At 43.5% G+C, this 21694-nt stretch overlaps 9 protein-coding genes across 9 annotated transcripts; 3 read left to right on the top strand and 6 right to left on the bottom strand.

The window, feature by feature from the left end:
• Window positions 1-74: 74 nt before the first annotated feature.
• Window positions 75-2384, bottom strand: L199_005822 (uncharacterized protein; the record flags this gene model as incomplete). The annotated part of the gene is made up of 15 exons (XM_064891525.1): window positions 75-97; window positions 176-261; window positions 327-406; window positions 488-568; window positions 670-807; window positions 878-1037; window positions 1167-1267; window positions 1340-1366; window positions 1423-1441; window positions 1511-1595; window positions 1725-1770; window positions 1867-1983; window positions 2058-2091; window positions 2166-2198; window positions 2272-2384. 15 exons carry the CDS (start codon window positions 2382-2384, stop codon window positions 75-77), a joined length of 1143 nt encoding a protein of 380 aa, XP_064747597.1.
• A 413-nt stretch (window positions 2385-2797) lies between these two features.
• On the bottom strand, window positions 2798-3818 carry L199_005821 (uncharacterized protein; the record flags this gene model as incomplete). Its single annotated transcript, XM_064891524.1, has 6 exons — window positions 2798-2997; window positions 3113-3231; window positions 3300-3327; window positions 3394-3477; window positions 3626-3635; window positions 3690-3818. The coding sequence occupies 6 exons, from the start codon at window positions 3816-3818 to the stop codon at window positions 2798-2800; spliced, it is 570 nt and encodes a 189-aa protein (XP_064747596.1).
• Window positions 3819-4141: 323 nt separating this feature from the next.
• Window positions 4142-5318, bottom strand: L199_005820 (uncharacterized protein; the record flags this gene model as incomplete). The annotated part of the gene is made up of 6 exons (XM_064891523.1): window positions 4142-4385; window positions 4511-4621; window positions 4687-4744; window positions 4829-4927; window positions 5056-5156; window positions 5224-5318. 6 exons carry the CDS (start codon window positions 5316-5318, stop codon window positions 4142-4144), a joined length of 708 nt encoding a protein of 235 aa, XP_064747595.1.
• A 377-nt stretch (window positions 5319-5695) lies between these two features.
• Window positions 5696-7025, top strand: L199_005819 (uncharacterized protein; the record flags this gene model as incomplete). The annotated part of the gene is made up of 5 exons (XM_064891522.1): window positions 5696-6035; window positions 6117-6314; window positions 6412-6531; window positions 6605-6706; window positions 6823-7025. 5 exons carry the CDS (start codon window positions 5696-5698, stop codon window positions 7023-7025), a joined length of 963 nt encoding a protein of 320 aa, XP_064747594.1.
• Window positions 7026-7369: 344 nt separating this feature from the next.
• L199_005818 (uncharacterized protein) lies at window positions 7370-9971 on the bottom strand (the record flags this gene model as incomplete). Its single annotated transcript, XM_064891521.1, has 10 exons — window positions 7370-7588; window positions 7655-7687; window positions 7753-7929; window positions 8048-8124; window positions 8178-8202; window positions 8261-8327; window positions 8379-8475; window positions 8550-8605; window positions 8685-9715; window positions 9795-9971. 10 exons carry the CDS (start codon window positions 9969-9971, stop codon window positions 7370-7372), a joined length of 1959 nt encoding a protein of 652 aa, XP_064747593.1.
• A 315-nt stretch (window positions 9972-10286) lies between these two features.
• Window positions 10287-11369, top strand: L199_005817 (uncharacterized protein; the record flags this gene model as incomplete). Its single annotated transcript, XM_064891520.1, has 5 exons — window positions 10287-10290; window positions 10344-10415; window positions 10489-10607; window positions 10687-10769; window positions 10871-11369. The coding sequence occupies 5 exons, from the start codon at window positions 10287-10289 to the stop codon at window positions 11367-11369; spliced, it is 777 nt and encodes a 258-aa protein (XP_064747592.1).
• A 458-nt stretch (window positions 11370-11827) lies between these two features.
• Window positions 11828-12752, bottom strand: L199_005816 (uncharacterized protein; the record flags this gene model as incomplete). The annotated part of the gene is made up of 5 exons (XM_064891519.1): window positions 11828-12078; window positions 12149-12210; window positions 12287-12348; window positions 12467-12558; window positions 12659-12752. The coding sequence occupies 5 exons, from the start codon at window positions 12750-12752 to the stop codon at window positions 11828-11830; spliced, it is 561 nt and encodes a 186-aa protein (XP_064747591.1).
• A 575-nt stretch (window positions 12753-13327) lies between these two features.
• Window positions 13328-17574, bottom strand: L199_005815 (uncharacterized protein; the record flags this gene model as incomplete). Its single annotated transcript, XM_064891518.1, has 8 exons — window positions 13328-13755; window positions 13864-14074; window positions 14178-15522; window positions 15613-16236; window positions 16299-16520; window positions 16600-17169; window positions 17255-17377; window positions 17444-17574. 8 exons carry the CDS (start codon window positions 17572-17574, stop codon window positions 13328-13330), a joined length of 3654 nt encoding a protein of 1217 aa, XP_064747590.1.
• A 555-nt stretch (window positions 17575-18129) lies between these two features.
• On the top strand, window positions 18130-20390 carry L199_005814 (uncharacterized protein; the record flags this gene model as incomplete). The annotated part of the gene is made up of 12 exons (XM_064891517.1): window positions 18130-18203; window positions 18266-18299; window positions 18353-18408; window positions 18548-18678; window positions 18739-18755; window positions 18816-18840; window positions 18905-19295; window positions 19362-19515; window positions 19578-19720; window positions 19777-19924; window positions 19984-20135; window positions 20219-20390. 12 exons carry the CDS (start codon window positions 18130-18132, stop codon window positions 20388-20390), a joined length of 1497 nt encoding a protein of 498 aa, XP_064747589.1.
• Window positions 20391-21694: the final 1304 nt, after the last annotated feature.

Below are 21694 nucleotides of genomic sequence, written 5' to 3'. Positions count from 1 at the left end.
CTCGAGCAACAGGTGTTCTTATACGCATAGCATCTCAAATCTAGCACTAGTTATCTAGCTTGACTCGACATTCATCATAATTTCGGAGGCGGACCAACTATATAACGAGGGATATCAGCCGTACGACACCAGTGTAAAATCGATGAGCGATGAAAATGGTGGAAGGATTACTTACTCATCACTTTAATAGCCATCTTTCCATCTTCTCCTTTACCAGCTTTGGCAGTTTCGAATGCTTTCACTGCGTCTTCCCAGCCATACCTATGTTTAAATTCTTATCAGCTCTAATGTTCCTCATAATTACAACAGAAAGGAAAGAAGCTGACTTGTGTGTAATCAACGGTTTGAGATCTATCAAACCTCTTGAGACTAGGTCAATGGCCATGGGGTACACTCCCGGACCGTACTGATCATCCAACCAATCTGATCAGCTGACTTGATGGTGTGATCAACCTGGGTGGAGGGAAGTAGAAGCTATAAAACTTACTCTGAAGCATCCTTTGACGGTTAATTCCCTATCGGCTATGATCCTCATAGGTAAATTGACATATAAAGGACCACATCCGACCTAGTCGCCATCAACGCCAAGTCCAAGTCAGATTCAGCCAAGATATATAGCCTCGGAGATGAAATTACGATAACCACAGTTTGAGAGGAAACGGTATTTACCTGGACATAAGTTCCTTTTCTCCGCAATAACCACATGCCAGTTTGCATACAGACTTCAGCAGCTGAACAATCGATCACCACATCAATGGACTCTATTCCTCTGTCGGTGATGCCAAGGGACCGTCTGATATCTTCCGCCTAAATGAATGGGTAGATGAGTTTCTTCAGCATGCTCTGTCTACTTTGGGCAATTCCATTATCCACGTACATGTCGTTGTGAGTATACTTCTTTCGACTCTCCTTTCTCCATCCTGGAAGCTACGTATATATCACTTGCTACATATGACTTGGCGAAATCCAATCTCTGCTGTTGGACGTCGATTGCGATGATTCGACGGGCCCCTAGGGCTTTGGCAACCGATATTGTCCTGCAGAACAATTCACATCAATGCGACTCTTAATCAAACGCAGACGATTTCTCGTAACAACGATGAAGATTAGATTTCTGATTCCATAAATTATGAGATGGGTTGAGCCGCAACAGGGTTAATACCCACAATAACCCCACTGGACCCGCACCGAACACTACTACATTGGCTGCATGGGGTAAATTGGCAATGTTGATTATGGCGTTGACAGCCACTGCTAGCGGTTCCATCTACGATCGAGTGGAAGACAAGTCAGCCGTATTATATGAAGTGCTGAATACGATCTGGTCATGCGGACTGACCAAAGCGCCTTCTTCCAATGATGAGTTCTACATATTCCAGAACTTTTCAGCTTCGAATACCCTTCATTTTGCTCCACACTCACATCCGGTAGTTTATAACATCTACAAGATCAGTAGATTATCAGTTCAGTAGAGAATAAATCACAACAAAAAGATACATGTGTTACTCACAAATCGGCTGGTAATTTGTACAACCCCTGTAGTGTCCCATCTAGACCATCTGCAGCTGCGAATCTCATCGAGTTGCAATGATTGTCTAGGTACACCATTTTCGAGAGAGTAAGGTATTCAATCAGTCAATCTGTTAGATTTAATTGACAGATAACTCGGCAGTGATAAGGTATGTGAGATTCTTTTTGGAATAGGAGAACGATACAACACTCACATGCACCTTTCTTACAGTCTCCACATCTCCTGCAACCTTCGCCGGGCTACCAAGAAAAGTATGAATTACAGATTGTTGGCGATGGCGATATACCGAGTTGAGGGTATTACATGAGTGATATTGATAAGAAGCTATGACTCACCTCTAGAGCAACCCTATCACCAACTTTCAGTCCTCTCACTTCCTCCCCCACTTGCACTACTATACCCGAAGCTTCGTGACCTAATACGAAAGGCTCTTTCATCTTTTCTTCGCCTAGCTATCGATAACTCGGCGTCAACACACTCCCTCGGGCCGAGTAGAAGGACATCAGGGGGGAGAACGGTAGCTCACAAGTGCAGTTAGGTAGATATGCATATCTGATCCACTACAGGATAATTAAAAATCATCCGCTTACGAATCAGAATGACCAACGAAGGCAAGGTTGCGGGATGTACATACCATAATCCATTCCATTCAGGAGCAACTACCGCTCTACATTTCCAACCTCATCAGCTCCGACTCTCACCTTGCGTGATCATCGTAGGATGACGGTGGGATGACCCACTCATATGGTCCAGGTTTACTCGGTCCCTTTCGTTTCTCAACGGCCAATCGTTCGATATCCATTAACTTCCATGAGAGGATATCATCGCCTAGTTGAGGTAAGTTATGGGTCATTCTGAAGGTTTTAGTATAGTACCTCGGTGGCTCGTGGGTTTGGAGACAGCGAGAACGATGTTGAGGGCTCGGTGTGGGAAGGTTAACAAGAGGACAAGTAGTTGTTCAATTGTCAGTTGATCGTAATCAGTGTCAGTGTCACTGTCGTTGTTGTCTCCACCATCGCTATCGCTGTATATACGGAGATATGACGGATTGCCAAGTGGACCTGCAAAGTGGAGGTTTTAACCGAGAGTTTGAGGTGGCCAAAGAAGAGCATATAGCAGCCCGGATTAATATGCATGGGTGATCAGAGAAAGTATACACAGAAATAACGGATATATATACTGTACAACAGGGAATAAGATATGTATGAAAGTCGAAGACTAGCAAATAAGATCCGAGTCATCGATAATGCAGATGCACAGATTGCTTTAGACGATTCCTGGAATTTCGAATCCGCTTCGTGCCAATTCACTGACACCCCCTTCACTGATCTCACTCACAGCGCTGACGATTTTCTTCAGTAGATCAGATCGGATGGCAGTATCTTGCGAGTCTTGTGAAGGGTAAGAGGATGATGATCGGAGGTAGATATCGATTCCTGCTGGAGTGAAGAGTGTTTTGGAGAAGACTGAGATGAGCAGATACAGAGCCTGAGGTCAACCTGGGAAGCGTAACAGAGTCTGACAAGGGGTATGTTCGTGTTTTGTATATGTTCATGTACTTATAATAGATGATACACTCACATGTGACTGCCCATTCCAATCCATTGATTTCATCTTTACCAAACCCTAGTACTTCCCAATGTGAATGAACGAAAAACAAGTATGAAGATCCTTTCCAATCGAACGTAGCTGCGTTGGCGCTAGCCGAGGATACAACAGTGGTTAGTCATGGCATTGATTCGCGTGTGTTGGACATTTAATAACTCACCCGGTTGTGAGAGTATCGACTCCCTTGACTATTCACCCTCGCCGAGTCAGCTTGACTGACTGCTTTCAATAAGGGAATGGGTCATATAACTGACCTGTACTGGGTTTACTTCCCTCCGCTGCAGACTCCTTCCTATACTCGACTAGATCTTCGAACTTTGTGTGATTCTCTGCACCAGCTATAGGAGTATATGTAATTGTGACATCTAAGTATATGATCGATCATTCCGATGTCAGTATTTACGCCGTAGCCATACAGTAGATATGTTGATTGATCCATGTGATTTTGACAGGACAGGTAAATGAGGTCAACGACAGGTCACTGACCTTTCTTTCCCTATTGATCATCCGATGTCAGCTCAGTTCCAAAACTTGGTATGATATAACTCACCTTCCACATGGGTAATGTACTCCACGCGACACCCCATTTACCCATGAACCATGATCTGTCAAATGTGCCTTCCGAGAGTGAGGGGTGGGTGGAAGATGGTGGGTGGATGGTGATCTCGGGGATGGACATGGTGAATGCTGTTATGCAGCGTTATAACAGAGAGAGAACGGATAGATACATAAGAATACAAGTATAAGTTTTGATACGATTTGAAAATCTGAATGGGAATTTGAGCTGTTGTAGGTGTGATAGAATGGGTGTTTTTGATGGTAAAGTGGAAGTGTAAACAATGACGTAAAGGGGTGTGTCACCAATGTCTAAATGGTGATACCATCGTCCACACATTATATCACACTGTACGGTGCTCTCACACGATCAAGAGAAACGAAGAGCATGACATGATGCATAATGTACAACAATCAACCAAATACATATAACATGACCCACTTGTATCACCCCTCCAAACTCCTCTTCAACCCCTCCCATAACCTCTTTTCCTCCTCCCCGCTAATCTCCCTAAACCTGATGGCAGCCTTACCTACCTCCTCCGTCATACTCTGTCCGGAGATCTTGCGTGCTCTTGTGGGCGATGGTGGTGCTGGGTATTCATCGGGGAAGAGGGTGGAACGTGCGGATGAATGGAGGGAGCGCTGGGAAGTGAGGGAGAGGAAGGTTTGATGGGAGTGGTGATATAGACTAGATGTTGAATGATGCATTAGTCAATGAGCTCATCGTATTAATAAGAGAATGACTTGAAGAGGATCAAGCCATAGAGGAACCATCGGGATAAGAATTGAGACTCAATTCAAATTCGCACTTACGACCATACTTGCTTGTTCACAGCTTCATCCTCTGTAATACTATCCAGTTCTTTACTCTTGAAACTCTTCTTCAGGGAATGTAGCAGATGAGAAATATGATCTATCCTCGGTCTAACACATGACGGTTTATCAGCTTTTCGTTCCGCAGCGGGATATGCAACAGAAAGCTGACATACCTCCATTGAGATAATCTACCTCGAGCATGCCATATCTTAGTCTTGGGATCTACCATAGCTATCAATGACATTGTACCTCATCAGCTGTACTGGACCTTGTACTCCTTTTGCTGCACCTAAATATAGATAGATTGATACGTACGATGGAATACATCTGAGTCGAATCTCAATGTAGGACCGTTCTGGGGGTATGTAGGAGGAAAGAGAATGGTGAAGCGTAGTATTGATCCTGCGTATGGACCTGTCAGTACAGTCAAGGAACCTGTCAGCATTATATCTATCCTGATATAGTTTGTGAAGAGGAAGCGAAGCGGATGTTGTCCAACAGAGACTTGATTCAGCGATGATGACCTCGCACAGACCACTCACCTCGATGTACGAAGAAGACCCCGTTCCACCTCATCAGCCCTTCTTGGGAGGGCGTTATGTATATACCTTCTGGACAGCCATTGGGAGCTTTGAGTGAGTTGCTGGAAATATGAAATGTTAAGCTATCCATATCCCATCCACCACCTCCGAGTTCCAAGTCAAACTTACAATTCAATGGCCAGCTCAGCAGCCAACAGCGGCGAGATATCTTGGTTGTCTACAGGAAGTTGTGGCCTAGGTGATCTAAGAGGGGAAGAGAACATGCTGTCTGGCGAGAATAAGAGAATATCACGTAGGTGAGAGCTATCACGCCAGGCTAGGTAATACCCATTGTTGCTGCATCCATCGAAGTAACCTGAGATGCCAAGTCGCATCGTACGGTGAGCGGTCAATTTCCGTCGGAAAAATGAACACAGGCACGGTGATGACGATAACCCTGGTCGAGATAACGACCAGCGACGACTCGAACAATCAGCAGAGCTATATATAACTCATCTAGAGGGAAAGATTGATAATATCCTTATACATCATCGCCTTTCAACTCGACTCGGCTCAAGTCCCAACAGCGTCCCACAATATATAACAGTCACGCAACATCCATCTGAAACACGAATTACCTTATCCATCTCAACCTCCAAAAATGTCATCTCCTCTTCGAATAGGATACATCGGTCTGGGAGCAATGGGCTTACCCATCTCCATCAACCTCACGAGATACATCAAGGCCAACAACCTCCCGCCAATGACCGTTTGGAACAGATCTCCCGCTAAATATGATTTGCTCAAACCGCATGCTCCCGATACGCATTTCGTAGAGAGCGTCGCAGAGGTGGTCGAAAAGTCGGATATGGTGTTCAGTATGTTGATTGATGATAAGGCTGCCGAAGATGTCTTCACCAAGGCTTTCAATCACCTCGAAAAGAAGGAGAGAAAGGGGGTGGTCTTTGTAGATCAAAGTAGTTTGAAAGCTATTACCAGTGGTTGGTACTTCTCATATACCTAAATACAAGTTCAAAGCAAAGTATCACTGCTGATAACTCCTCTTTGTCTCACGCATGTAGGCAAACTAGCCGAACAAGCTTCATCAGTCGGTGCAACCTACCTTTCATGTCCTGTATTTGGTCGACCACCTATGGCAGAAGCATCCAAATTACTTATTGTCTTCTCGGGTCCGGAAGAGGTCAGGGAGAAGGTAAAAGGGATTTTGATACCTGCTGTAGGAGATAGGGTCGTGGATGTAGGAGAAGATGTCAAGAAGGGTAAGTGAATGATCGATCATGATATAATCGATGAACTCGGCTGAGCTAAGCTGAGTCATTCCATTCCATTCCCACCCGATATGGATACGTACTGTAGCCACTGCTTTAAAGTCAATGGGTAACATGGTTTTATTGGGTTGGATCCAACTTCTCTCTGAATCATATGCTCTGGGAGATGGAATCGGTATTGATCCAGAGATATTCAATGGATTCTTACGTGAGTGCACGGTCTAAACACCACTTGGATATATGAATAATGCTAATTGCTTTCATCACTCTCATTCGTGCAGAACAATTCATACCCGCTCCTCCGTTATTGGCATACTCCAACTTGATCTCCAAGGGGATATTCAAATCTGGGAGTGGATTCAGTATAGATGGAGGTTTGAAGGGTGAGTAGAATCAACCACCAATATTCAATCGTTTTATGCCGAATACAATTGACTGACTCTGTTCGATCCTGTGTTTGTATTTGTATTTGTATTTGCGGTTGCCTTTTGATTTGTAGACGCTCGTAACATGTTAACACTCGGTGAGGATTTAGGTCATCCCGTCAATTTACCTACTATCGACCTAGCCATGAAGAACATGGAAAGATCCAAGGAATTAGGAGGGAAAGACCAAGATTGGTCTGCTCTCGCTGCTGCTGTTAGGGAATCAAATGGGTTGGAACCTTTTAGAGAAGGGACGAATGGTGGGAAAGGTAATTGATCAGTACGGAAGATTGAAAAGAGAAGGGGGAAAAAAAGCGAAAGGGACAAATCGAATGAGTTCGTTGCCAAGAAGTCATGGCATGATAAGATACTGGATAAGTAACAAACAGAAGAAAGGCTACGATAAACACAAGCAAGATTAAGCAACAAAGTAATCAACTACTATACTACATATGCTGTGCATGACAAAATGAGGACAGAAATCAAAATAATATGCATCTGTTGTATTCTATATCCCCAAACTACTCACAGTATGTACCATCGAACTTAAGTAAGCAATAACCTGTTGCCATCTGATGAAGAGCAAATCTATTATACAACCATACACTCATCTTACTATATCTACAACCCCTCCCTCTCTCTAACCCATCTCAGATCTTTCAAAGCCGGATTGACCTCCCTCTTATCGACCTCCTCGATCCCATTCGCATCTATCCAACTAGGAAATTGAGGTCTACCGATAGAAGCCAATATGATATTGTCAAATAAGCTATTGGAGCCGAATGGATTATCGGGTCGTTTGGAAGATACGAATAGATTGTTGGACGTGTTGGCTCGTATCTGTTCATAAGGCAATGAGCGATAAGCTATCGTCTCATAAGCGTCAGAGGAAAAGAGACAGCTTACCTGTTCGACCGTTGTTATATTATATAACAATAACTATCATACAATATTAGCTGACTCTGATACGAAATTGTGGTGAGAGTACAAGAGCAGTATCTTACTCTAAGATGATACCATAGCAAAAACATTATAGGTAATATCAATATCACGCCCAATAGGAAACTGACAGCTGCACCTGGTGATTCCGATAAAGCTTTACTGAATGATATGTGATCATGATGACATAGTAGGGAAAAGTGAAGTGCGGAGAAGACTATGATGTAAATATCTGCTATGGTCTATAGTATTGGAAAGAATTTCATACATCAGTCATTTGGTGCGAATGGAAAGACGGGGAAGGATAGCCTATAAAGGCAGATAAAAGAGTCAGGCGTGCTTGCAGCGAAGAACACTCACAGCGGAAATAAGTAATACTAGAAATGAGAAGTAATTCCTCTTTCCCACACATGAATGGAGATACGAGCAATGGTGATCTTTTGGTCAATCAGCCTAATCCACGATATGTATGAGCGCACCGTTGACCCACCGATTCCATCTACACAATTTCCACACTACCAAGATATATCAAATCAGCTAGCTCAAAGAACACGATCATATCAGCTGACTTACCAATCTACAGTGACTACTTCTAGGGGGTCTATAACTCTGACACGTCTCGCAGTATTTCACCGTCACTCTAAAACAAACAATCAGCTACTACCCATCGGCCATCAACAGAACAACTGACTTGGTACCATTCACATCGATATCCCTTGGCCAAGCTTCCCAATAATCGTCATTTCGAGACATAGGTGGATCTATATCTAATTTACGTGGTATGATACCTGCATTGCAATTATATTAGAGTATATGAGCTTTTGTCTGTCCAGACCAATCCACTATGACTCATTGAACTCACCTGGATCTCTGAATGCTGAAGCTATTAACGAACTAGTCGTTATACCGAATAAATACCTGTATTCAAGATTCAGTATTCGTATAATATAGCTGTTCTTATCGGGTTACGCTCTATGAGAGAAGCACAGCTACTCACACGAAGATGATAGTGATTGCTACCCCACCACCTCTCACCAAACCATACTCCCGTCCATTAACCCATAACCATGCTCCCGTCGTTCCTAGCCATACACCCGATAATCCCAGTAAGAAAACGGTGATCATCAAAATTGACCACCAATTATCACCTCCCGTCATTAATTTACCATTCCAGAAGAACGTAGTTAAGGGGTTCTCAAATGATTCATATTTCCTTTTGGGTTTTTCGTTCCCACTCCTATTCCCATTTTTCGCTAAAGATGTTCTAGATTTTGATGTTGATTTTGATTTTGATTTGGATGTATTACTCTTATCTGGGACCGTTCCTTTCTCCAGATCACTATCCCTATCTCTACTGTTGACCAATTCATCCGAAGATAATTCACTATTAGCTGTCCTAGGAGGAGTAGACATTTCAGTTATAGATCTACCTATCGACTTATCCCAATTGCTGTTCGAATTCAGGTTCACCGTAGTTGTATTCAACTTGTTTTGAGTATGTATATTGTTATGGTTTTCAAAGGTCAATGATATGCTTGAGGACTTCTGTTGAATAGCTTTTCCAGATCCAGATTTCGAGCCTATATCGCTTAATGCTAATCCACTTTCAACAAATGTGTTATACCGATTACCCTTAATAGCAGGTTGTTCGGAATCTTCTTCTTCTTGAAGTGGTGATATTGATCTACTTGATATTAATTCTACATTCGAATTTGAATATTGATCTATACCATTGTGACCGTTCACTCTCCCATCTTCATGAGTATGATAGTTGGTACGGAGATTGGTAGAAGAAGTTGAACTTCTCTCTTTTTTCTCCAGGCGAATAGCCAAATTTGGTTTTTTAGGTGAAAGAAATCCCTTGGGAGTAGGTAATGGTGCACTGATGCGTGGTGGTGAGCCTACACCGGCGATGGAAGAAGTGGTTGAAATGAGTGACGATGATCGTATTCGTTTACTGACTTTTGATAAGGATGAATTCGGTCGATGGATTGATAGTGATGGTGGAGAAGTTGGTCTGACACCGTACTACATATACACATACACGAGTACAATCAAAAATCAAATTCCAGGCATTAGATCATGGGGAGGAATTAGAGGAACCTACGAATGATTTGGTATCTTCCAAGCTATCTCTCCTCACCAAACCTGAATTCGAATCTGGATCACCAGCCTCACCATTTTGAAATACCTTTACACTTGCTGATCTAGTAGGTAACGATAAACCTGACTGGGTCATTGTCTGCGATTGTTCTTCGTCGTTGTCATCGTGCTCTTCCCCCATTGTTTCCCACGTCTGAATCACGTTGCAGAGAGAAGAGGTATAAAGGTGAGATGGAAAGGAATTCGACGCTTTGACCTTTGTAACATCAACTCTAACTTTCTTGACAAAGCACGACAGGTGATCCACCTCCACCGGAACCAAGTGCCACACTCACGGGGATATGGCCCCTGGTACGTGCCTGATCTGATGCCTGGATTTACTCCTCAGGTGTCAGCACATCATTACTCGCTGGATCCGGTTATTCAAGTGGTGTGTAAATCATCTTCAAATTCTGATCCCCATCTATCAATCATAACCATCAAGCAAAACAACACAATGGGTAAGCAGCTGGCAGACCCATGGGAAGCATTCGCAGCTGATCATGCTCTACAGGCATATTCTCTCACTCTGCCGAGGACGACGTTCTCGTCTCCGCTTCCTTCCCCGAAACCAACCCATTCGGACGTGAGTGTTCTATCTTGCTCGTGTGATCTGTCAAGCTACATCAAGCTGATATAATGGATATGATGCTGTATAGTCGTGGTGAACGGTGAACAAAATGGACTCTTACTCCATCTAGTAAACCAAGGAACTAAAAATTACACTTTGGTTTCTGCCTCTGCAAGTTACCACGATGTCAATAACCACTGGGCTACTGTAGGTTCACTATTTGTGACCAGCTGGTGTACCAGGATAAAGGCTGATATTTATGGTTTTTCTGACTCTCATTGACCAGGTCAAAAACGCTTCTACACTCAAATACAATGTTCCTATAGTTGCTGGAAGTAATCTCAGTGCTCCTTATCAAGTTTACAGCGAGTGAGTCGGACAATCTGTTTTCACACTGATGATGTCTCCTTCACCTCCTGCCACCAATGCATATGTCAACTTGCTGATTTGTGTTCATAATGTAACTATAGATTCCGTCCTCAGGAACTCGGTCTAACGGTCTGGGTCAACCTGCAAGATACCTCTGACGCCTCCAAAGGCGTACACCAGCTCACAGCGATGAACCAAACCGTCTCAGTAGTCGAACCAACTTCATCATGGTTTGATCCATCCCTCTTATTCCTCTATCTCATCCTTTCTACTGCACTCTTAGGTGGTGCTTACGCAGTATATCAAACTTTCTTCTCAACCCCAACTTCGAAGAAAGGCGGTCAGAAGAAAAAAGTCAAAGCTGTTGTACCCGCTGAACAAAAGAGTGTTTATCCCAATGTCAAGCCTTATGAGGAAGATTGGATCCCTGAATCTCACTTGAAGAATAGACAATCGAAATTGAAGAAGAAATCTACCACTGCTGGAGGAGCAAGTTCAGGAGATGAACTTTTGAGTGGAGGTGAGGTTACAAGTGGGAATGAAGCTTCTGGAACGGAAGGGAAAGTAAGATCAAGCAAGAAGAAGGGAAAGAAGAATTAAAAAATGGGATTGGGAGAGTATTTGAAGCTTTGAAGGCCAAAATGGAATAAATGCATCACTTGTAGTTGTTGATTTGGCTGGGTTCACGACAAATGGGTTGACGTCTCAACGTCCATCATGGGACAAATCGAACCTCTAGCTCAAATTTGAGGAACACAACATTAATCAACGTCATGGACACTTACGACACGAAGAGGGGAATTGCATCTAAGTCATGACGAGTTGAAAGATCATGAATATTCATCAATTATACCACATTAGAAGAAATCACATATATAATTCAAGTTGACTGACATAAAATGAAATAGAAACATTACCGTACTGATATCGTAAGGATGAAGATTGAAGAGTGAATGTCCTATGAGCTAAAGAAACCAAGTCCCGTCCGCCCCCGTCCTCTGTCTATCTGGCCTTACCAAGCTTCCTGAATCTACTGATCGTTGCTCGCTGCATCATGCTCAGAATAAAGCCATTACTCCACCGACAAGGCTGATAATACTCATCAAACCTTTTCCAACGTCTAGTTTGGTTCCAACAGAGCTCGATCCATTTGAAGAAGCACTAGCACTAGCTACACCGGACGTAGCTGATCCACTAGCTGTTCCAGATCCAGATGCGGACGCAGAAGAACCTGATCCAGCGGAATCTTGAGGTGGGTAAGTTGAACCGACAGCCTTGATTTCGAAAGTCTCGGATTTAGCGTAAACGTCTGTGATATGACGCATATCAATCAGCTTCGTAAGGAAATAATCTGAAGTTGATAGGAGGATTGGACATACCTGACGAGTTGAGTGGGTTGGTAAGTAAGATTGTATATCCTCCAGAGGGTGTTACACCTCCTCTACAACCGCGAGATAAGTCAGTTTGCATTGTATTCTCTCCGTACTGTCGGGCACCAAGGAGAGGAGATAGCTCACGGATTGATAGTTTTGGATCTATCGTATGCGTAAGTAACAGAGGTCAAAGCGAGGATTGAGGTCTATCAGAGTAAAAACACTTTATCGTCAGCTCAAATCTATAGATATAGATAACACAAGCATCATATATATATATTGAGATAAGAATATAAAGTGTATAGAGAACTGGCGTTCACTCACAAGTACATTCGTGTCGGAATTACTCAAAAATACCGAAAATTGATCAGGGGAAGAACCTTCCCATGCCAATGTATTGAGACTTTGTGCGACCCCTATCCCACGAAAACGTAGTAAGAATCAGCTGAAATCCATCAGTTCTCAGATATACAGCTGAAGAGACATGAGTGAGAAACAGGGGTCCAATGCACTCACACCAATGATCGGCTCTTGGTTCAGTCACCGTCAACTGAGCTGAGACTGCACCCAAGCTTAGGAGGAGGGTCGAAATGGTCATCGAGAATTTCATGGTGGATCGGGTTGAGTCGAGCAGACTGGAAGTTGATATTTTTATCTTAATGAGTGTGATTTGAAGGTTTGTTATAATTGTTTGATAGAAGAGCGATGAGAGGGGAGAAGGGTCGATCGATGAGTAAGAGAATAAAGGAAACAGAAGCAGAAGAAAGATTAAAGGATATCGACCATGCATGCATCTGCATCTTAGTCATGCCATTGAGCACTGTTCGCTTTATTCTCACCATGCTGTACAGTACTCTGGTCATCCTATGGGGAAGGAAGGGGGGGGGGGGGAAATGGGAAGGGAACCATACAAATGTGAAACACGTACTACTTTACATACAGTAACTTGTACGCTCAGACCCACACCGCACAGCCCCCTGTCGATACTCGTGTCTGCTTGGCACATGATTGGTATGCATCCACTGTATACTACACTTTATAGTACAATACTGTACAAACATAATACAGCCGAGTGTGATAATGTATTGAGATACAGAGGTGATGATCGTCCTCAAATAGCTGGATACTCTACCCCTCCCTTCCGTCCGATAGCAAACTCCCAATCTGGTCTTTCTCCGGTCAAACTCATACCCTCTCCAAAACACTCTTCAACTCCCTCTCATCAACCGCCCTCAACCCTTTCGACATCGCCATCAACCTCAAGTTCCTATCATTACTAATCACCAGGACCTTGCTCGTCGTCTCCTTCTCCTGTAAGCTAATGCTGGGCATACCAAGTAAACTCGATCGATCCATGAAGTTGGATTCGGCGAATGAAGCAATTTGGATTATCCTGTCATCCATTGTCCTTCCACTATCTTTCTCATCTCCATCAGTGGTAGGGAGGGATTCAGTCCTGATTAACAAATCGGATAGATAATTTCCTTTGGACGTTTGGATTTTCAACGTTAAGGAATGAGTTCGTATGGTCGATTCTAGATATTTGATCGTTTTGATAGAGTTCGTACCTAGACTACCGGGTTCTTTAGAAAGACCGTCTAATTCGGTTACCACTATGTATAGTATACGAATATCAGTATATATCCGTTCCTGTATGATATATGATATATGATTTATGTCTATGAAGACATAGCCATTGTAGATAGAACAGTTTGACTCACCTGGTAAAGGCACGATCACACTCCATTGACCACCTTCTACAACCTTACTGAACAGTCCAAGCGAATCAACCAGGACGTTGGTATCGAACAGTAACATAGTATAGCCAGGGACGACATGTAAATTTGATCGTTTGCTTTTCTTTGATCTTGCCGTGGAAGTCGGTAAGGGGGAAGAGGTGGATAAGAGACCTTGAAGTTCACGTCGTCGATTCTGTAGATGAAATGACATAAAGATTAGCGCCACGGATACATTTCATAATCTCTTACAGCACAAATACCCGTTGGGTATGACACAGCAAGACGAATCCACTCACCCTCAACGCAACCAACTCTTCGTCCTCTTCACCACTCAAGTCCACTTCCACATCCACGTCGAGTTCATCCATCTCAAACTCCAATTCCTCTTCCCTCTCTCTATCCCTCCTCTTCTTATCCCTCCTCCTTTCTTCTTCTCGTTCTCTTCCTTTTTGCCTCTCCAATTCCATCAATCTCTCTTTCAAAGTACCATCCACAACGACCTTTCCATCCCCATCCAATTCCAATCCATCCACAAATTTAACCATGACTCCCATCGCCCATACAACCCTCTTATATCTTCTTGAGTTGATGGCAGATGACGAATCCGTATCTCCTTCTAAATCATCTACTACCCCATCTTCAAGTGATCTTCCAACGGGTGGATCAAAATTGGCTAACAGAACATCCATCTCAGACTCGAAATTACCTCCTTTTCTAGGTTGGACCATTCCACCGCTACCACTACCGGTTGATCCTCTTCCATTACCATTCGTAGCAGAGGTAGATTTACTCTTCCAAAATCCTCTTTCATAAACCCTTCTACCCACCCATTCATTCCCACGTAACAACCAATCTTCAGGTAATGGTAATCCACTGACCAACCTTTTCTCTTCATTGATTTCGAGATTGGTCGAGTTTGTAAATTGACATAATCGTTCCCATGGCACTGAAAGCAATAAAGCAGATCCTACATGAGGCTGACGAAAGACCGTAGCGAGAAAAGTAAGGAAGATAGTGATAAAAGGATTAAGAACCTGGTGAAATCCTTGTATGCGATTAGGATGGGATAAGACGAATTCGAATATCGCAAAAGCCAATTTCAATGCGTAGGTGAACGTTATAGGTTGTACCTCGTCTGCGTCGACCGAGCCATTACCGTTACCGTTAATAGGTAAAGGTGAGATTGTTCTTAATGGTGTTATACCATCTACAGTCAATCCTTCATTATTCGGTTGATTATCTCCATCCTCCATTTCTCCATCCTCGTTATCTGCCAAAGCTTGAGCTCGTCTTCTTTCTGCACCCTCTTGAGATAGGGCTTTCCGGACTATACCGCTACTTGTTCCATATTGCATTATACTTCCCAATGAGACTGAAGCCATGATCATCCAATCCGTTTGTCCAATCACGACTTTCCTCGATACCCCATCTAATCGTGCGTCTTCCTCCAATCGTTCCATGTATCGTGACATGACTGCGTCGAAGTCGTCGAGTGAGATCCGAGTGAATAACATACCGTGAAGACGGATGAATAGGTCCATCGCTGTAGCTTCGGGAAGAGACCGCTGATTCTGGAGAGCAGAGTCAAATAGTGGTAAGATGGATTCACGAGATGTCGGGTATTCGTGAGTGACCGTTAAGCTGGAAGTAGGGTGAGATTAGTGGACAAGGTCTGGAAACACGAATGAAGAGTCCCAAAGAAGAGGATAAGATAAATTGGGTTCGACTTACCTCTTCACGAAATGATGTAAAGCCCTTCCTTCCTGACCTTTGACATCCCTACACAACAGCGCCAAATGATGATGCAACCTCCCTTCACCGGGTTTCTCGTTAATACCCATATTATACCAATCTCTCGCTGTCGTCCTCCAAGTCTCTTTATCCTCTACATCCCACGACTGAGCTACTTCCGCTCCGATACTCGCTCCTGACGGTTCGGGCCGCTGGCCCTCTTCCCCTTCGTCATCTGGAACATCGATCCTTCCTAGCTTGTCCCTACTCGAAGTGGAAGTAGGAGGATCCTGCACATGAGAGGCGATCGTCATCCTATATCTAGCCAAATCACCTAAAGCTTCTATCCAAGCGGTCCTGAAATTCGATAAAGCTTGATTCTCCAATAATTCAGAATAAAACCTATACGCATCGTAAACCACATCCGTGAGGAAATCTAATGCAGTAGCAGTCGAATGACCTTTTCCTGACATCCAGGCGTATCGTAATCTCTCCAATAAGAGGTGAAATCCAGTTTGCCAAAGTCTAGAAGGAATATTGTATTTCACTGATAGTTGGTGGTATGAGGAAGGGACTAGGGGATCGAATAGAGTGATAAGGAAATGATCATGTAATTCTGCCAATCTACATCGTTTCTCTGCTATCAGCTCTGTCCACGTATGATACTGCTGTGTGGTGTAGCTCACCTTTTATGTTTAGCAATAAGATCTATCCAAGCTGCCGATTCCTGATCTCCCATTATATTATTCCTATTCCTAGAATGTGTATTCCTGTTACCACCATCGAGTAAACCCAATATTCCATATTCAGGATCATTAGACATGATACGATGTATTTCGATCAATTCATTTTCCAACTCTTTGATTTCATCGTGGAATTTCTTTAATATCGGTTTCACACCGGTATCACTATAACCAAAACAGAACCAAATCATTAGATTTGCTAATGCAACTCTGTCGTTTTCACAGCAGTGAAGAGATAGCTTACCTGTTATTCTTTCCCCTTTCCCTATCCTTAAAACTCTCGGACCCTTCGGAACTTCTAGACCCCTTCGATCTCGTATCACTACTATCTTTCTTCTTCGGATTTGTATTGGTACTACCCCTCTCACTACCTTCTCGCCTCTTCCTTCTCTCCCTCTCTCGATCAGCTTCTTCTTCCGGTGTCCTCGCTACTCCTGTTGGTGGTCTTCTCAACAATAACTTACTTGAGGAGGATGATCCGATATCCGACGAGTCAGGGAGGGGCAGTCGAGGCGATGGAGAGAAATGCATGGGATCATGAATGGTGGGATCGAATAGTTTCTTACTTGATGATGAAGAAGGTCTGGATTCCAGCCTACGTCTGACCCTTTCTTCTTCTACGACTGGACGGGGCGAACGATCTATCTTTTGTACTTGAGGGGGAGCAGGACGAGATGGATCGAAAAGCGCTCTGCTTGAAGATGTATTGGGAGGTGGACCACGGGAATATTCATCTATATCTGGTGAGGGTCGGAGAGAAGGGTGTGTACGACGTGGGGAAGATGGATGACGAGGAGTAGCGGATCTGTTAGGTCTGAGCGCCATATAACATAACATATATCGTCAGCTCTGTTATCTTGCAATTCCGATATTTGTAGTTGTAGAGTAGTTCAGCTCACGAAGGAGGAGGATTAGGATATGATCGACTGGGTCCCACAGCCGGCAAGACACCTATCTGAGGGAGTCGATGTCGCTCTCTTTCTCTTTCTCGTTCGGAAGATTCGGTCCGTCTAGACCCGGGTCTAGTGAAGTATATAGCAATGAGCTGAGTAAGATTATCAACGACCCAGACGGATGGGTAAGCTCACCTCGAAGCACCGTGAGAATCACCGGAAGAAGCGTTCTTCCTCTGCAAGGCGAATATCTTATTGGCTATATCCGCATTATCCACAGGTCTCCTAGGTCTGGAAGGCCCAGCGAGGGGAGTTGGATCTTCCATCTTTGGAAGTGTCGTGGTTGTCGTATCGTACCGAGATTATACAAGTGTAGTCGGTGGTTCATATGTTCATTATATATATATTATGGTGATTTGAGAAGTAAGCGTAAGAGTATGAGAATATATGGCTCAGATTAATGGATCGATAGTAAACTTTTGTAGCCGACTGCGAGAGAAGCAGCAAAGTAGATGATCCAAACAGACTAAACTAGTGTGGGTACAGATGATGAGATCCGTTATGCTTGTATGCTTGTGTATGTACTGTACCCAGTCGAAAGTCGCAGTCGCAGTCAACTCTCTGGTTGAAATTATCCAACATTCAGCCAGTCAGTCAGTCGTTTCTCAATGTCCACCTCCGCAGTAGACAGCGTAATCAGGAACAAAGGGAAGGGGAAGGGGGAATCAAATACACGTGCTATTACATAATGAATGTTGCCACATCAACAAAAAAAAGCTGTGGATCAAGAGGTATGTGAACGTCATCACAATTCATCAATATTCTTTCATCTTTCTTCATATTTCCTCTCCATCTCGAAACCAAGTCACATATACACCACAATGGCAACTAGGAAAGTCAAAGATACTCAGCTATACGACGTACTCGGCGTCAAGCCAGAAGCTACCGATATCGAGTGAGTCCACCCAACTTATCGAGCACAAGTCCATTCAGGCAGATTGACGTAAATCATTACAGGTTGAAGAAGGCTTATCGAAAGCTCGCCATCAAAGTGAGCGAAACAGCGTTGGCACACCTTGAGCTACTAGCTGACGTAGATTTTAGTGGCACCCGGACAAGAACTCTTCCGAAGAAGCAGAGATCAAGTTCAAGGAAATTGGGTGAGTAGACCGTCAACCTTGCAATCTTGGAGAAGAATGATCTGTCGTAGGGTAGGGTAGAACCGCCCTCCTTCATTCCACACTTGGTAGGGAAGAAAGTGTTTCTGACTCTTTTTTTCGTTTCGATTCATGATAATAGTGAAGCCTACCAGATCCTATCTGACCCAGACACTCGAGCGTTTTACGATAAAGTCGGTAAAGATGGGATGAACAGGCCTGAAGCGGAGAATATGGATCCTACAGAGATCTTTGGGAAGATATTCGGAGGAGGTGAGTCGTCTTCAAACCACACAAAGTAGATCATTCGCTGATGATCTGATGGTGTCTCAGAGGCTTTCTTCGACTATGTGAGTACGGGTACCTGTGCGAATCAAGTGTGGTGAAGACTAAATGATCGCTTTGGGTAGATTGGAGAAATCGCTCTTGTCAAAGGTGAGCTACTCGTCGTATGTCGGCTCTGGTACGAAGAAGCTCATATGAACGATGTCATACTTAGACTTCACAACCACCATGGACGTCGTTATGACACCAGAAGAACGAGCTGAGATGGAAGCTGCCAAAGAAGCTGGCGAGACCGACGAAACCGTACCTGGAGATGCGGAACTAGCAGCTGCCGCCGCTGCAGGAGCTACCACCACAGCTGCATCCGAGGGCACCACTGTCAACCCTACTGCCGCCGCGGCTGCTGCAGAAGAATCCAATACTTCCTTAGCTCATCATTCATCTTTCTCCGCTTCTGCCTCCGCTTCTGGATCAGCTTCCGGATCAGTCTCAGTTGGTGGTGGTTCAGCCGGGAAAGACAAAAAGGGTAAACCAAAGTTGACACCTGAGCAGAAAGCTCAATTGGAAGCTTTAGAGAAGAAGCAGGAAGAAGAGAGGAAAGCTAGGTCAGCTCATTGCTCCACCATGTCAGCTGGTGTGTTACATAGCTGATCTTTGAGTTTGGTATCCAGGGTCGAAGCACTGGTCCAGAAACTCACTCAGCGTATCAGACCTTTCGTAGATGCCAAAAGTCCCGGAGATAAAGACGATCCAGAGACTAAAGTGTTCGAAAGCAGGATAAGGATAGAGGCGGAAGATCTTAAATTGGAATCTTTCGGTGTTGAGGTGGGTATCACCTGATTTTTCGGCTTCAAAGTTGAGATGGATAAGCTGATAGGGTTTGACAGATGCTCCATACGATCTCACAAGTGTATATAACCAAAGCTGGTAATTTCCTGAAATCGAAGAAATTCTTCGGTGGTGGATTTTTCGGTAGATTGAAGGAAAAGGGAGGTATGGTGAAAGAAGGTTGGGGTTTACTTGGTTCAGCGTAAGTCTGCTGAGTAGCGCGTATAAATGCCCAGACTAATAGCAGATACGTTGTAGTATCGGTGTACAGAGCGCTATGGAGGAATTGGAAAGACTCGAAGCTAAGGGTGATGCTACGCCTGAAGAGATGGAGGCGTTAGCTCAGGAAGTGTCGAGTAAGATGTTGTTGACGACTTGGAGAGCGACTCGATGGGAAGTCATCAATGTGAGCTGATTCCCGGACAGATATTCAAGAGGTGTAAGCTCACTTGTTCAATGGCGTAGGTGTTGAATGCCGTTGTGGATAAAGTACTTTACGAGCCTGGAATACATAAAGATGTAGCTTTGAAGAGGGCCAAGGCGATCCTTACTATCGGAGGGATTTTCAAGGATGTCAAGGCTGATGAATCGGATGATGAACGAAGAGAATTGGAAAGGTGAGCTGATAAGCATCTAAGACACCCTTTTCTTCTTGTTGGGAATGCATGGGACTCATGCTGATGATTTGAATATGGTAAAGATTGGTTATGAACGCCGGTAAGAAGAAAGAAAAGACCAAAGAGAAGAAATCAAGCGGTGGTGGATGGTTTGGAGGTAAATCATCATCCCCCAAACCTGACGCCACTGTGACGGGAGAAAAGCCAGAAGTCCCATCGGAAAAGAAAGAAGACGAGAAAGCTACTACGGCCTAAACTTAGTGCTTAACATTGAACGACCATAACGTCTAACATACATAGATAAGATACATGTGTCCTTTTTGTTTCATATATATATATATATATACTATTGATTGATTAATGAGGATGTTTATCCAAATCCCTGTTCATGAACTTTACGTTGTTTCCCGTCCTATCCTTACTATCGTCCAAGATGGAAATCATTCAGTCTAAATATGTTCTTGAATCTCCGGATAATGAAGAGCAAAGAACGCACGATCCAAGAAGATTGTGAATGAAGAATTGCAATACAACGAACAGTCCATGTCTTCTAGTCACAAATCATACGTTTTCATGGGTCCACGCAAGTATATGTCTCTATATATGATATACCACTCTTTCTATGGTTTACTTCATTTGTCTGCAGTATCCCTCTTCAGCCCAAAAGCTTTGAACAAACCCCCCTGTAATTCCTGTTGATGTTCCTCTATCGCTCTTTGCTTTATCTCCTCTTTCTCCTTATTCAACTTTAATGTCCGGTCCATGGATTCTTCTTCTTTTTTAGCTATACGACGTTTCTTCCAGAAACGGTAGATCAGGTAAACTACTATCAATAAACCGATAATCGATGATATACCTACAGCAATAAAATTCGCGCATGGTCATTTAGTCATACTATTACATATTCTTTGAATATCTACCTAATAGAAGAGAAGGGGGGGGGGGGGGCAGGGCAGTGGTGAAATGATGATTTTATGACGATGGCGATAACTTACTAACTACCGTCTTACAATTTTCTGGATTGTCAGTACACCAATCACTAGAACTGGTCGATACTTGGTCATACAATGATTCATCATCTTTGTCTACGTCAGACGCTCGTGTAACAAGAGAGAAGGGTAGAGCTGAGATGGATGTAAGATGAGTGATGAGGAGGAACAGAGCGATCATATTGTGATGATTGAATATAGGCGGACCGTCCTTACACCAAATGTAATTTTTGTTGCTTCTATTATTTTTATCAGCTGGTAAGTTAGGGTGTCTGATTTTTCTTACTGTCTTTCGCTTTATTAATTATCTATGTTTTATCGATTGAAGACTATTGATTGAAGGTAGATGAATCCTATAATTGTTAATGACCCATAATTTCGTTTTTGTTGATATCAATAATTGGTTGCCCCGACATCTGTGTTCATGTCATCGACTATTGTAATATGTTATATCCTTGATAAGTTGTGAGATACGGGTAAAAATCCTCAAAGGATCTCCTGCAACCTGAAAGCCTGAAGGGGTTGATAGTTGAAAGCATCTTTAGTCTTCATACGAGTTAGTGATACTGT

Source organism: Kwoniella botswanensis, chromosome 1 (assembly GCF_036426115.1).
Source record: "Kwoniella botswanensis chromosome 1, complete sequence".
Lineage (NCBI taxonomy): Eukaryota > Fungi > Basidiomycota > Tremellomycetes > Tremellales > Cryptococcaceae > Kwoniella > Kwoniella botswanensis.
Note: the sequence above shows the minus strand (reverse complement) of the source record. Positions and strands in the feature narration are given on the sequence as shown.